The 15,788-nt window shown below is 32.8% G+C and overlaps 1 protein-coding gene across 2 annotated transcripts in view; it reads left to right on the top strand.

Annotated features, from left to right (window-relative positions):
- LOC124367421 overlaps window positions 1-13,994 on the top strand; it is a 62,293-nt gene extending 48,299 nt beyond the window's left edge. For both annotated transcript variants that reach the window (XM_046824224.1, XM_046824225.1), the window contains exons 5-8: window positions 4,001-4,146; window positions 5,928-6,129; window positions 10,069-10,185; window positions 13,288-13,994. In XM_046824224.1, the coding sequence (XP_046680180.1) occupies window positions 4,001-4,146; window positions 5,928-6,129; window positions 10,069-10,185; window positions 13,288-13,426 (604 nt within the window). In that variant the 3' untranslated portion in view covers window positions 13,427-13,994. The remainder of the gene's footprint in view (window positions 1-4,000; window positions 4,147-5,927; window positions 6,130-10,068; window positions 10,186-13,287) is intronic.
- The last annotated feature ends 1,794 nt before the right edge of the window (window positions 13,995-15,788 follow it).

Here is a 15,788-nt window from a genome sequence, read left to right as displayed (position 1 = left end):
TCTGGTATTTTTGTTTGTAGAAACTTATGCTATGTTCGTTTATTGGTTCCACCACAACACTCCGCCCGACTCCAGATATCCGATAAAACTGCAGCTGGGGGTTTCCGAGAAATTCTGTTATCACTGAGATTATTTCCACTGTTGAGCAGATATCGATGAATTTCAAACGGTAAAAACTCTTTGGATCATTCATATTTAAATTTTGGACAGTTTTTATAAGTCATTACAAAGCGCAAGTGTGAGTGAGATTGTGGTCAAATTTTGTGGACACAATTATAATTTTTTTCTCCACTTTTCCATGTATCATAATCCATTAATTGCTGTTCATATTACCAAGAGTTCTTAAATCTTCCAAAATTGATAGGCAACATAAAACACAATTGAATTTACAAGGAATTAAAAATTAGGGTTTTTATCTTCTTTTCAATGGCCATTATATAAATATTTATTGCTGTTTTGAATATAAAATAACATTAATCAGCTTTTTTATTCATGATCATTTTTTTTCAATTCAATCATTTGTGAGCTTCAGCCTACCAGGTATTTAAAACTACCACTGTTTGTCACATATGTGCAGTATTGTGAAAGTGATTTAATAAAACAATGAAAGACGTTAATTGTAATTTAACTATTAGTCTTGTATCCAAGATTAGTTAAAAATCTTAGTGTAATTAATAAATGGACTTTAAATTTCATATCTACAACTCATTCTATTCTCAAGATTACTTCAACGACTCGTCGAATTGGGCGACGCTTAGCCCAATTCTATGGTTGAACATGTACCATCATAGAATTTGTTCTCATCTATGTAAGAATGAAGTTTCATGAAAGATTATTTTGTTCGCAGAAGAAACCCCTTTGCTGAAATATTTTACCACATGGTTCATGCAGACTTTTGACCCTTAAATTGGATTTTATATAAGTTTTAATAAGAAAAATCTACACTGCAAGTCACTAAACAATGACGATTTATGTTTTGGGAAAGTCAGTGTTAATATGTCATATGTTTAATGTCTTATCGGAGTATTGGGTTTGTATATATTCTGCTATTTTCTCGTTACCACTATCATGGTTACCCAATGTCCAATGTAAAAATATTCACTAACGCTCAGCCAAATCACATGGAATGACATGCACCATCATCGAACTCAGTGTTTCTCATATAGAAATGAAAATTCATGCACAATATAGTTCAATTCGGTTTCGAGATATCGTACGGACAGACAGACATAAAGAAATTACTTTTAGCCCCAAGAGTGATAAGTCTTCGCTGAAGCTCAGCCAATAACTATAAAAGACCAACAAGGTGTCCTTGTCAGCTAAGGTTTAGGAATTGAGTTTGGAATTATAGCAAGAGAAAGTGTTGAATTAATCAATCATTTACATGTCTTTGATTAGAATATTTATAATTTATTACTTATAATGCATTCATTATGTATTATGTTGCACAAATTTTAACGAATTTAACATTTTAATATATGTTTTTTGTTGTTATTTTTGTTTATTTTAGCTAAATAATCATGAATATTTAATTATTCATAAACAAGTCTTTACTTATGATTAAATTATCAGTTTTACGTACTAAGATATTTATTATACAGATGAAATATGGCGGTTATATAAAAAATGGGTATGTTTTGATTTATTTTTCAACTATTCAATTACGTTTTGGATTATCCTTTAATTTTATCCTACTTTATACTCCATAGATTTACTTATTAATAAATTCTTCTTTCCGACAGTATAACATTGATTTTATAAATTACAAAATATTAACAGCCTGACCTAACATAATTACTGTTCTCCCTCATCCATACGATACCAAAACTTATCACTACTGTAATGCTAATTGCCTTGTCAGAATGAAGGCGCTTCTGATCAGCAGTGAAAAAGGCAACACAGTACGGCAATAGGTGAATGCACTTAGTAATATTATAAACACAATTTATATAAATTTTAAAGCAATAAAACTAATTGAGAGTTTATATTGTGGGTCAATCTTTTAAAATAATTTATTTTTGTGACTCTGTGTACCACCCTGCATTTTTTTATTATTTACTACTACTCATAAATTTGCAAACTTCAGCTTTACAAAGATTTAATCTATTGTTCAGTAAACAATATTATTATAACCGTGAATAATTTCTAACGTGGTATCTATTCATAGAACATTTATTAAAATAATTGTTTTAATAGCATCTTTATTTTATACTTATAACAAATATTTAAATTCATGTAAGCTTTATATTAAAAATCTTTAAAGATTTTTAAAATTATATTAAGTTGAAATGGTTCATTCAACAGAGTGCAAGCGCGTTTTTTTAACTCACTTAAACCAAATTATATATTTCAAAAATTATGTGTCAACTTGTCATCTTGGTAAAATATTTTTAAGGAGATGTAAGAGCCTCTGAAGGAAATAAAATATTATCAAAGCCTTAAATTTGTAATAGTTAGGAGATTAAAAAAATATGATTATTGGATGTATTTTATTTTGTAGGAAACATAATTTTTACAAAGTGTTCGTTGTTTATTTCAATATTAATACTTTAATAAAACGTTCATGTCGTAAAATTTTCTGAATCCACTCTAGTAGAAATACATGTTTAATATCATTAGAAATTAAACGAAATTAATAAGTTTTATTTATTTTTTTACGTTTTTCTTAAGTACGGTAAATTAATTAACACATTACATCAAACCAACAACAAAATTTATACTGTATTTATTTTACAAATTAATCTCTTGTTATTGACACAAGTTTTCAGATCACTTGTCACAGTTGTATGTTTCAAATATATTTAATTATTTTACATTTCGAGTATTGAAATCCATCCTATGAGAATTGGATTAAGTTAAGTTATCTTTCCAAAACCGTAGCATTATTTAACATTATACAACATATTGTATTAGTTAGTATCCAAATATTAAATTTGGTTGGTTATTCTTTTAATTTAATATGACTTTATATTCGTAAAAGATTTTTTCAGATAAACCGGATACAATAGAGTATAGAGGACTTCCACAGATTGTAACGAAAGTCTTCACTGAACTGTCTGTAACTTTTTCCTCAGTAGTAACTTTTTCCGGTCTGAGACTTTGCTGACCTTTGCCTTTCGATCCCAAAATCAATAGATTTTTTTAACAAGGAGGACCCTAAGTACTAAGTTTTATACTTCCTATTATCTTTTTATCAAGGGTTATCGCATAGACCGATTTACAGATAGGCAACTACACAATTTTTAGAAAATGCTTTTTTATAATGAGAAAGTCTGATTTAATGCATGAATATTTATTTTGAAAACATTATATTTATGAATATATATTCTTTGAAGACAAAAAAACACAAACGTTTGGAAAATATCTGACTTAATATGTTTAATATCAAAGTATAAATGCAATTTTAGTATCATCCTGTCCTGCTTCAATATTCGAGTTCATTGCAGCACAATGTAAAAATGTAAACTAGTCATTCAGTATGAATGACGAGTTTAGCTCCAGTTTATCTTCCTCGTAGTGCATCATCTGGACTTGAATGCTGTTACAGACTTCACTCCTGGAATCTGAAGCTATCGTCTGAAGAGATCAAAAAACAGTCGATGACGAAGAAGCTCAAAACGAACAATTTACATCGTTTCGCCCTCAGAGATACATGGATTACAAATTATACTGTAATCCTGATGAATTGGCATTTTATTGTCTCATCATGTGCACAATTGAATGCACTACGACGTTATTAGCACGACCTCTAAAGCACGATGAAGCATCCGACTCTTTGATGGGGAAACTACTATGTTTCGATCTCTTTAGACGAACATGCCTCCAGATTCCAGGAGTCAAGTCTGTAACAGCATCAGATTCCAGACGCTGCATTACGAGGAAGGTGAACTGGAGATAAACTCATCGTCCACATTAAATCAACCATTCCCACCATGGTTAAGTTATGTACAATCAATAAAATTGTTATGTTTTTGATATAAAACGTGTCCCTGCTATCCAGGTTCCCCCTGTACGTGTCAGGGACGAGGGAGGTGAGGTTCCTGATCCCGGAGAACACCAAGAAGAAGGAGATCTTCAAGTACAAAGTGCGACTGCCTCCCTACATAACCTGCTCTCAGTGCGTACTGCAGTGGACCTACTACACAGGTACACCTCTTGCAAAGTCCAAGACCTTTTGGCAGGTACATCTCTTGCAAAGTCCAAGACCTCTTGGCAGGTACATCTCGTGCAAAGTCCAACACCTTTTAGCAGGTATACCTAGTGCAAAGTCCAAGACGCTTTTGGCAGGTACATCTCGTGCAAAGTCCAAGACCTTTTGGCAGGTACATCTCGTGCAAAGTCAAACACCTTTTAGCAGGTATACCTAGTGCAAAGTCCAAGACCTTTTTGGCAGGTACGTCTCGTGCAAAGTCCAACATTTTTAGCAGGTACACCTCTTGCAAAGTTCATGACCTTTTGGCAGGTACATGTTGTGCAAAGTTCAAGACCTTTTGGCAGGTACATGTTGTGCAAAGTCCAGGACCTTTTGGCAAGCACATCTCGTGCAAAGTCAAGACCTCTTGGCAGGTACATCTCGTGCAAAGTCCAACACCTTTTAGCAGGTATACCTAGTGCAAAGTCCAAGACGCTTTTGGCAGGTACATCCCGTGCCAAGTCCAAGACCTTTTTGCAGGTACATCTCGTGCAAAGTCCAAGTCCTTTCGGCAGGTATATTTCGTGTAAAGTCCAAGACCTTTTGGCAGGTACATCTCGTGCAAAGTCCAAGACATTTTGGCACACTGGTCACGATTCTAGACCAGTTATGTGTTAGCCAGTTGTCAGACTTCCGTCTTAGTTCATACCAGACTTGGACTTTTGAAATCTCCAAGCACTGATGCATAAGATCATTGAGATTTTTAGTTTCTGAATGTGCATTACCACTGGGGCAACCTTTCATCTAAATCCTCTGGCGTAAAAGACAAAGCGTCTAGAATAACCCACCAATGGCTCCACTAGTATCTTGCGTATTACCAGAATCACTTAGCGTCTACGGACCTCCAGATCACTGATCTCTTGATTCACCCGGTGATTTGAAACAATTTTTACCAGAAGCCTTCAAACATGATATAGTATCTTGTAATCCTTAGTCGTTGTGTTTCCTTTATCTAGACGTCTTCAGTACCTAGTATATGGAACTTCCTTACTATGGAACTTCAGGTCTTCATAACCAATAGAAACAAGAATTTAATTTATGTAATGTAAATAATTATTTAAGTTACAATGTCATTATTTTTGGGTTTTGTTTATGTTTTTGGGGGAAGGACGCCGAGTTTATCCCAGCCCCGGACGATATTAGCCCTAGGAACCAACGACCATGAAGGCAAACAGCACACAAATAATAATTGTTCTAATTATTCTGTAACAGAATTACTAGTGTAATTTCATCAAAATTGTGTTTTTTCACTAAAGACTTCGCAATCTGAAGACCTTAAATTATGTAAAAAATTATATTCTGGTAGTTTTATCAACAAATATAACTACAGCTGAACAGCACGTGCGCTTATGCACGATTTGACGTCTTACAAACGTGATTCAAAAGATTGTATTCCTGATAAAAGATAAACTTGGACTCTTGCACAATATGTATTCTACTCATGTTATGAATGAAAAATTATAAAAAGTAATACTGATGAGGAGGCAACGCCACATAAGACCACGAGAAACTTTTATTCTTTACACAATTTAAAATATATTATATATAACACCAAATAACAACTGGATTCAGCGAGAGTTGAGAGTGAAGGAATGCTTTTATCCGTTTTAGGAAGCCAGCCCATTGATTAGCCTGAAATCGCTTGTTTTGGGAGCTGAGCAAAAGCTGTTGTTCTGAAGTTTTGTAGTCGATAGTTGCTCCTACCCCTTGTCGTAATTTTGTCTGTCGACCGCAGGTAACATGTGGGGTCGGTGCGCCAACGGGACTGAGGCGGTGGGATGTGGCCGACCCGAGACCTTCAGGAACTGCGCGGATATCAGCATCGTCACCAGCACGCTGGGGCTGCCTCCGCAGTTCGTCAGCAGTCAGCCGGACAACCCCTTCCTGCTGAGACTCATGAGTCGTGCGCCTCAGCTACCTTTCCCTGCAGTCATCAGGTCAGTACAGAGTACACTGGAAATCCTTCCGGGAAAGGTCTCCTGCTTCCAATATCTAAGTGAGGATGTCAGTAAAATTGTTTGCCAACATATTATGCCAAAAATTGTATGCCCTTGAATACCTCTCACAATTTCCAACAAGCGCTTTGAGATTAAGTTTGTATTTCGCAGAAGTATCTAGTGCTAACTTTGTAAGCCCAAAACACAAACGTAGTTTGTACTAGCAGTTATCCGCGGCTTCGCAAACGATTTCGTAGGGTTTCCACCTGTATGAGCACTTCTGGTTCGAATAAATTATATTTCTTCGCCAATGTTAAGTTTGCCTTCTTCCCACGATCAAGAAAATGTGTTAAAATATATATTTAGGACCATTTTAATTACTCCGGTTTTGGTGTTTTGTTTTTTTTTTTCAAAGCTGATTTTGCCTCTCTCCCGAACAAGAATATATATACATACACAGATCTGAGAAGCCTACTTAAGTAAAGGGCAGTTTAAATAGGTATCATAACTGTTTTTAATTGCGTAGTAAAAGTTAGACATTTTTTCTTATATAAGCTTTTCATGCAATTTAGTAGGCGTTGCACGTTTATAAAACCACTGCTGGTTGGAGTGGACTATATTTCCAACGCCTTGTTTTCATGAGCAAGAAAATACATAAAAATGTTTATAATTATGACCATTGTAATTTACTTCGTGTTTTGTATTTTTTGTTCGATTGTTTATTTTGTTTGTTTTCCTATCAAGAAACATAGTTTTAGCGTGAAAGCGTAACAAAACTCGACCTCCACCAAAATTATTTCGGCTAACAATCGATTTCTTTTTTAGAAGACCTCTTCTGTCTATTTCACGAAAATCTGTTTGTTTGCTTTTAAAATGCAAATTGGCTCTTGGACGCATCCAAATCAAAAGCGGCAGGCGACTGAGCAGGATCAGACCTGTACCGGACTCAGAGGCGTCCACGTGACCTGTCAACTCATCGTCGTAAATTAACATATTTATGTGATAATAATGTCTTTAACAGAGATTTTCATACCCTCGCCCCGTAGTAAAAATTTTACGTTCGGTGGATAGACAACGGTCTTTGACCGTATTAAATGTTTTTATGTTGAATTTTGTCCTTCAAGCGGGGCCCACCAAATATAAATCACCTTCATTTTAAGAAGACCTGCCTATTGTACCATTAATCTCAAGTCATGTCCCCTCGAAAGAAGGGGAAGCCAGGTCTGGACCAGCCTCTACAGTCAAAGCAGGCAGGGGGTGGCACGACGTTATGTTGGGGCTGGCAAAAACTCTTAGGGAACGAACTCCAACAGTCATCTCCCGCAGTAGACTAGACCTATCGAATTGCCCTTGTAACCCAGAATCTCAACATTCGCGGTTAGTGATGTGCCGCTCCTAGACATCCATAAGGTTGTCCTGATTTAAGTGACACATCGGTTTTACGCTGTGTCCAGTGGGTTCAACTGGAAGGTATAAACCAGCCAGAAGTAAACCCTCCTGGATAGAAGATTCACTGAAAATCTTGCTGACGAAAGCGCCAGCTCCTACGCTAGATCGGGTAGACGTATTGATGTGAAAAGAATCGATAACTGCTTAATCAAACAAAACAAATATTAGTTTTTTTTATTTTGGCACTAATTTTTAAGGGGGCTGGCCCAGTATCGCAATCACTTTTGCATGGTTTTGGAAAACAATTTTGTACTCAGTCAAATATTGCCCAATTTGTTTGAAACTTTCAGGTTAAATCAAAATAGACTTTTTATACACATTAAAAAAAAAACAAAATTGTAAATATAAAATTTATTATTTTTTTTAATTTTTGTTTTTTTTTGCAAAAAAAAAATCTTTAATCTAATGGTTTTAACATGATAAATAATCTACCTTATGAGATAATTTTCACAAAATAAAATGTCACAAAATGTATCTTCCTAGGCAATAGTTTCTTCTTGGCCTGAACTAAAAATATATAAAAAATGTACAAATAAAACAAATTACTGAATTTTAAAGTAGTTTTACCAAAAAAATTGAGTTTTTAGAAGGTAATAGGCTTGGAATATAAGAAATACTTTTTAATTTTAGTTCAAGCCATTTACACACAGCTAAAATGAAGATCTGGTGAAAATTTGGTGAAGATTGCTCTAATACTTTTGGAGTTATGATGTAAATAATAGGAAAAAACAATGTTTCGGGAAATCGTAAACAAACATATTTTATTGATAAATTTACTAAAATGGTACTCTAAAATTCTCCAGCAGCATAAGAAACACCTTCCTTTTCCTTGTCTGGTCTTGACTTTCCTTTTCTATTATAAGCCTTGCTCTCCTTTCTTCCAGACTTGCCAACATAGTTCTTTTATTTCCGTCGCGCACTCGTCGAACGTCAAAAGTCTTCATGCAGCTGTTGAAGTGTTTTCCGGGTTTGATTTTCAAGTGGTCTAGCACTTTTGACTTTGCATTATTCCCTTCATTAAATATCAGGAAAGCTTCATGAGCAGCTATTTCCACAATATCCCTTCCTGCAAATCCTTTTTTAGGACACAGTGACCACAAAATACTGTTGAAACTTTCGTTAGAGTTCTGTGTTTTTCCCATAAGACAACTTAGGAGGAGGTTTGGCATTGTTAGGTCTACAAATATTGGTTTTATCTCCAGCATGATGGCTTTGGGGATAGTGTTTTTATGTTTAAAAGTCCCAAGACTGTTTGAAGCAACTGCTTGTTGGTATGAATGACTGGAAAATAGAATCAAAACAAAGTCTTGTCTGACGTACGATTACACTTTTACCTGTAACTCAGCCAAAAAAAATCGTATGCCCATGATATTTACATCAAATTAATTGTAAATAAACAAGAAAAAAATTAAAAAATATTAAAAAAAATTTCAAAAAAAATTTTTTTTACTGGGCCAGCCCCCTTAAACAAAACAATCGAAAATTGTAGAAAACAATAAAAGTCATACAAGTCTTTGTAAACAGCAGGTATTTTGATTTTGTTAAAAAAATAATAAAAATATGTGTACACATTTTCCACTAGATTACTAAAAAATCTTTGAAAACACAATGAAAAAGTAGTTTTTGCAACAGGCGAACTGGGGGTCATTTTCCTAGGCGGAAATCTCCTTAAAGTAACACATTTTGTTTATAACTAGCTGTTTCCCGCGGCTTCGCACGCGTCTCTTAAGCTTTGCCCGTATATTTCTTTGCCTTCAAATAGTGTTTGGCTATTTAATATACGTAACTGTGTCGTAATTGCAGTTTATAATGTGCAGGCGCTTTGATAACTTTTATATCTTGCAGTACAGCCTGGTGGTGAGTTACATCAATGGGCATTGCATATAAACCTTCTACATAGAAAAATACAAATAAATACAAATTTTCATAGTGATCGGTCCAATAGTTTCTGAGTCTATAAAGGAGAAACCCACAAACATTCATTTATATATATTACTATGCTTTAAAACTATAAGTGTAGTAATTAAATTATATATAAATATATTTTTTGTCGCATTATATATGTTTACAAAGAACAGCTGATTAAAAATTTGAAAAGACTCTTTCACTTAATAACATATGTTTGCTGCAATGCATTTCTTACGGGTATTTCTGTAACCAGTGGGGCGGAATCCTGAATCGGGAAAGGGATAAAAAGTATCCTATAACCTTCTACAGATCAAGACGAACAAATTAAAAAAAAAAATTAGGCGAATCCGTCCAGCCGTTTGTGAGTGATGCTGTTACACACGAACAGTTTCATTTTTATATATATAGATAATAATATTTTTAATCCCAGATTTGTTATATTTCCTTAAATATTAATCTAAATATACCATTAATTATAGCAGCCTATACACTGGTATAAATATATGAATCTGCTATTTCTATCCATAAACATTAATTTTCTGTAAATATTTTTGTCTTACCACTGTTGAATTTTGTGCCCAGGGAGACGGTATGCGTTGCTACGCCCCTGTTCAGGCGACTTCCCGGCATCTCCGACTGGTGCCAGACCAACTGTCTCAACTACCCCCAGAACTGCCCCTCTCACATGTGCTACTGTCCGTAAGTACAAACCTGGTGTTTAGGGACTCACAGGACTTGTTGGTATAAATCCTAGGATCCAAACAAACACAGTAACGCATATTTGTTCTGTTTGTCTTTACGTGTTGTATATCTAACAATTGACAAGATGTGTTTGATTTCAGTTACAGTATTATTACTATAATTATATGTTCTTATAATGACCTCACTTTTGGTTAAAATATATTTATAAATATATTATAGATATTAATAAACCTCTTAACACTTTCTGATAGATTTTATTTTGTACAATGTAGATTTCGATTTCAACGAATTCATCATCAGGTACTTGTATGTTAAGATAAATGAAGTAAATAAGTAATTGAAGCAAAATTGTCATATGTTTTTAACTACATAACACATATACAATTAAATACAAAAATTTAGCCGCCAAGGTAATTAAAAACCTTCTAAAACCTACCACAAGAGTTTTATTTAAAGGTTCATTTACATGGGTTAAATATTTCACCTTTGTCAATTTATAACATTGTTTTGACATGAGAATTCTATGTTTCAGTGTAATATCTTTGTTAAAAAAAGATTAATACTTGCTCAGAACTTAGATGGTGGGATGCTCTATAATAACTCCTTCCAGTTATCACAATTTCTTTTAAAAGCTTTTTACAGGCTAAGTATTTTATTAATCATGTTTATGTTTATATTCGAATGTCTTTATAAAATAAGATGTCTTCGCAACAAAAAGTAATTAGACAAAGTTTAAAACCCACAATTTCCTAAGCTTAAACAAACTATGTTAAAATTTGTAAAACATTTATTACTAATAAATTTTTATCTTACAATTATTCCGTAAAACAATTGTGTTTGAATGGGATAAATTCAGTATCATAGACTTAGCCACTACTCCGAACCTTACAAACTAAATAGACAATATGCATAATACTTAGTTGTATTATACAGAGTGTCCGAGAACTCTGTACCAAAATTTTCATGTGTTATTTCTGGACCAAAAGCAAACCAAAATCTTATTAAAACTTTTAAAAACTAAATAATTACCCAATATAGCCGCCATTTTGTTTTTTCGCTTAACTAACTATTTTTAATGCGAGAACAACTTGTTGTAATAAGTTGAAAATTTAGCATGTACTTTTGCATCTTGAAGTCTTAATTACAGAAACAATTTTAATTTATTAGAAGGTTTATTTTCAAAACGACGGCTTCCTAAAATCTGTAAGCATAAATATATTAAAAACGACGTATGATAATAAAAATCACAGTCATTACACGTTAGTTAGACAATTTAATTAAAATCCAGCGATATCAAATTTAAGAAAATTGGTTGATAGATAAGGGAGATTTTTAAAGTTGAGCACACAACAATCAGCTGTTTTAATTGTAGCTGCTCTAATCAGCTGATTATAACACTGCATTGTTGAACTGTGATCATAACATCCTTACGTATTGTTGGATTTACGTGTATTACAGTTAACCTATAGTCAGGTGAGTTTTAATTAGTGTCTTTATACAATTTGTATGTTGTTTATGCGCAAATAGAAGAAAGTATTTTCGATGCACCTCAAGAGCAAAAAGTAATTCGAAAATAAATTAACTGGTGGTGTATTATTTATCCGTATGTTCTTAATACCTAAGAAAGTATATTTTTGTCCCCAGATGTAACACAGTCCAACGCTATAATTTTTCATTTTTTAAAACCTTAAGACTTTTGAATTTATTTAAGCAGGAGGTAAATGTGATCAATAACATAGTTGGTGAGTTCAAATCCCTAATTGACAAAGTTTGTTAACTTATTATACAAAACCCTTTCAATTTATTGTTTTAAAAATTATTATTTTGTTTAGTTAGGTATACGAAGAGTCTGAAATTGTAAAGAGCATTGTGTTAATTTATAAATTTTTGCTTAACCTAATATTCTTGAAGGAAACAGGATTTCCGGACATTCGCCATTGTTCAGTGAAACAAAAAATCAGTAACACTACGTTTCGAGATCTGCAATCTGATCTCTTCTTCAGGTAAAGAACTAACCTAACACAATTAAAAACTAGGTTAAAATAAACAAATCATACCATCGTAGGCGGTTGGGCGACGAATGCAGACGTATTGTGACCTGTATTCTGTAGTTCTGTTTTAATAATTAGCGTTGTGTTCAGTTTTTTTTTTTTTTTTTTTTTTTTTTTTTTTTGTTAAGTGCATGTTGTAGAGTTAGCGAAGTTGACACACAACATGGTCGTTGTGATTCCTGACTCAGGCGTGTCACAACGCTCTGGTATGATTTGTTTATTTTAACCTAGTTTTTAATTATGTGTTAGGTTAGTTATTTACCTGAAAAAGAGATCAGATGGCAGATCCCGAAACGTAGTTTTACTGATTTTTTGTTTCAAATGTCCGGAAAATCCTGTTTCCTTCATAATCCTTACATCTTCAAAAATAAACTTCAAACAACGAATAAATATTCTTATTTAAAGTATATTTTCCTTTGTATTGAAATTTATTGTATTTTGTTTAGTTTTATAAAATGTCAATAGAATAGAGTAGAACACTCTTTATTGCAGAAATATACGAACTCATTTTCTTTCAAATTAAATGAAACAAATAATATATTATTAAAACAGTTCATAAATATACAATAATTACTTACAACTAACAGTAATTACTACTAAAATATGTATTATAAATTTGTGAATTCCCGCAAAAGGTAGCCCTTACAGGTATGAAGCCAAATTATAAGGGATCACTATGCTAAGGTTTACCTCCCCGGTAAAACGACAATTAAATAAAATCCTTATATTAAATTGAAAGAACAATTAATTTTAAAAGAAATTTAACATCTGTGTAAAAGAGTCTGCCAAACTAAAAATAATAATGGTAAAATTAACATAAACAATAAAAAAATATGAAAAAACAAAAAAAAAGATTCCAACAACAACACAAAATAAAACAACATAAAAAATTGTCAAAATAGCTTTAAGGATATGGCACCCGTGGTTATTGAATATATAATTGAAATAAATAAGTGAAATAAATACTTATAAATCTCAATTATGGTATCAGTGTTTATATGAAGGTATAATAAATTATTTTCTAAAAATAAATATTTTCAATTTCCAGCGATACCTGCGACGCGATTGGAGAGATCGCCGGAAGGGCAGGAGCTGACGCCTATTGCCAGGACCAGTGTATCGTCTATCCTTCGAGGTGTCCTGCAGATCGCTGCCGCTGCTACAAGTCTCTGGAGTTCAGCAAGTAAAGAAGGACACCCCAAGGAAACCTTTCATTCTGGGGTCCAAGCTGACAATCTATCGAAGTCCCTTTCAAAACTAGTATGCGAATAGTTTTTGGAAAGGACTTGGACTCTAGTATACAAAAGATTTCAAGCGAAATGTGAAGAGTGGTTCTCGTTTTTCTTGGCTTGGATCCTGAGATTGAAGATTCTATTTAAAATCCATACTGACTTGATTAGTTGCTCAAATTGAAAAGACATTAAGACTAATTTAATTTTAGGAATATTAAAACCCTAATTGTTCAAAACAAAATTATTTAAAATTTTCCGTTTTCAAATCATTGTACTTAACAGATTATTGAGGTTAGGCCTGTGCTAAGCACACTCATAGATTATACTGATATAATGATGTGATACGTGCTTTAGCGATAATGGAGTACATTTTAATAAGTAATTTTGTATTGTGAATATGAATAAGTAGGATATATAATTAATGAATTTTAATGACAATGGTATTCTTCTTTTACATTTAAATGACTTGTGATTGATGTTACAAAATTGTGCTTACCAATAAAAGTCTATAATTCTAAGTGTACCCTTTGGATTTATTTCATCTTTTATGAATTGAAACACCCTAGTAATATCCTAAATTTGAAAGTTTGCGTGGACAGTCTTTACTTACTGATATGCAACGGACGGATATTGCATTGCCTATGTATGATATTCATGTTGTATTGCCTATGATATTCATGATGCATTGCCTATGATATTCATGTTGCATTGTCTGTGATATTCATATTGCATTGTCTATGATATTCATATTGCATTGTCTATGATATTCCTGTCGCATTGTCTGTGATATTCATATTGCATTTTCTATGATATTCATGATGCATTGCCTATGATATTCGTGTTGCATTGCCTATGATATTCATGTTGCATTGCCTATGATATTCGTGTTACATTGCCTATGATATTCATGTTGCATTGTCTGTGATATTCATATTGCATTGTCTATGATATTCATGTTGCATTGTCTACGATATTCCTGTTGCATTGTCTGTGATATTCATATTGCATTGTCTATGATATTCATGATGCATTGTTTATGATATTCCTGTTGCATTGTCTGTGATATTCATATTGCATTGTCTATGATATTCGTGTTGCATTGCCTATGATATTCATGTTGCATTGTCTGTGATATTCATATTGCATTGTCTATGATATTCGTGTTGCATTGCCTATGATATTCATGTTGCATTGTCTGTGATATTCATATTGCATTGTCTATGATATTCATATTGCATTGTCTACGATATTCCTGTTGCATTGTCTGTGATATTCATATTGCATTGTCTATGATATTCATGATGCATTGCCTATGATATTCCGGTTGCATTGCCTGTGATATTCATATTGCATTGTCTATGATATTCCTGTTGCATTGTCTGTGATATTCATATTGCATTGTCTATGATATTCGTGTTGCATTGCCTATGATATTCATGTTGCATTGTCTGTGATATTCATATTGCATTGTCTATGATATTCCTGTTGCATTGCATGGATTTGCTGTAGTAACCACAAGCAATACTTCTACTAGCTGTATGAAATAAAAGTTATTTTTCGTAATTATAAACAGAACTCAATATGAAGTAAGATTTGCACACCAAAGTGTTATATAGATTTCACTTCCCAACCTTTACAGGTATATGGGTAATTAAGTATTACTAATAAATAATACACTCTCTATTGAAATTAATTTCTTAAAATTCTTAGGCTTACATAGCTTTATTTAGATATTCCTCATATATCTATAAATTAGAATTTACTTTCCTAATTAAATTCAATCATAGATGTGCTGTCTGGCAATATATGACTACAAACTAGTTTCTTTAAATATCTTTCATGCTGATTTGTAAGTCAAGAACCGTTTTATACTAGAGTGTAATGCTATATAATATTTAGCAACGCTTTTGGCGGATTTTATTTCTACTGTTTACAATGCTGCTAGTATAGCTGATTTGTACAATGCTATTTTTAGTTTCGAAAGTCTGATAATGCATAATTTAGATTCTGGAATAAGCAACTGGTTTAGTATCACACATGTGTCACGATTTCGTCCATTTATAAATATATATTCCAAAGTTCTCTAGCAATATTTTGATGTATTATTCCTGGATCAAAGGCAAACCAAAATATCGTATTAAAACTTTCTAAAACTCAATAACTACCCAAATATCCGGCACTGTGTTTTTTCCTTAAATAATTTTTTATTCGAGAACCGCTTATTGTAATAAATTGAAATTTGGTACATATCTTTTATAATATAATAGTGTAGGCTAACTACGGAAAAAAGTCAAAAGAGTAAATTATAAAAATATTT

Source organism: Homalodisca vitripennis, chromosome 8, assembly GCF_021130785.1.
Source record: "Homalodisca vitripennis isolate AUS2020 chromosome 8, UT_GWSS_2.1, whole genome shotgun sequence".
NCBI classification, from domain to species: Eukaryota; Metazoa; Arthropoda; class Insecta; order Hemiptera; family Cicadellidae; genus Homalodisca; species Homalodisca vitripennis.
Note: the sequence above shows the minus strand (reverse complement) of the source record. Positions and strands in the feature narration are given on the sequence as shown.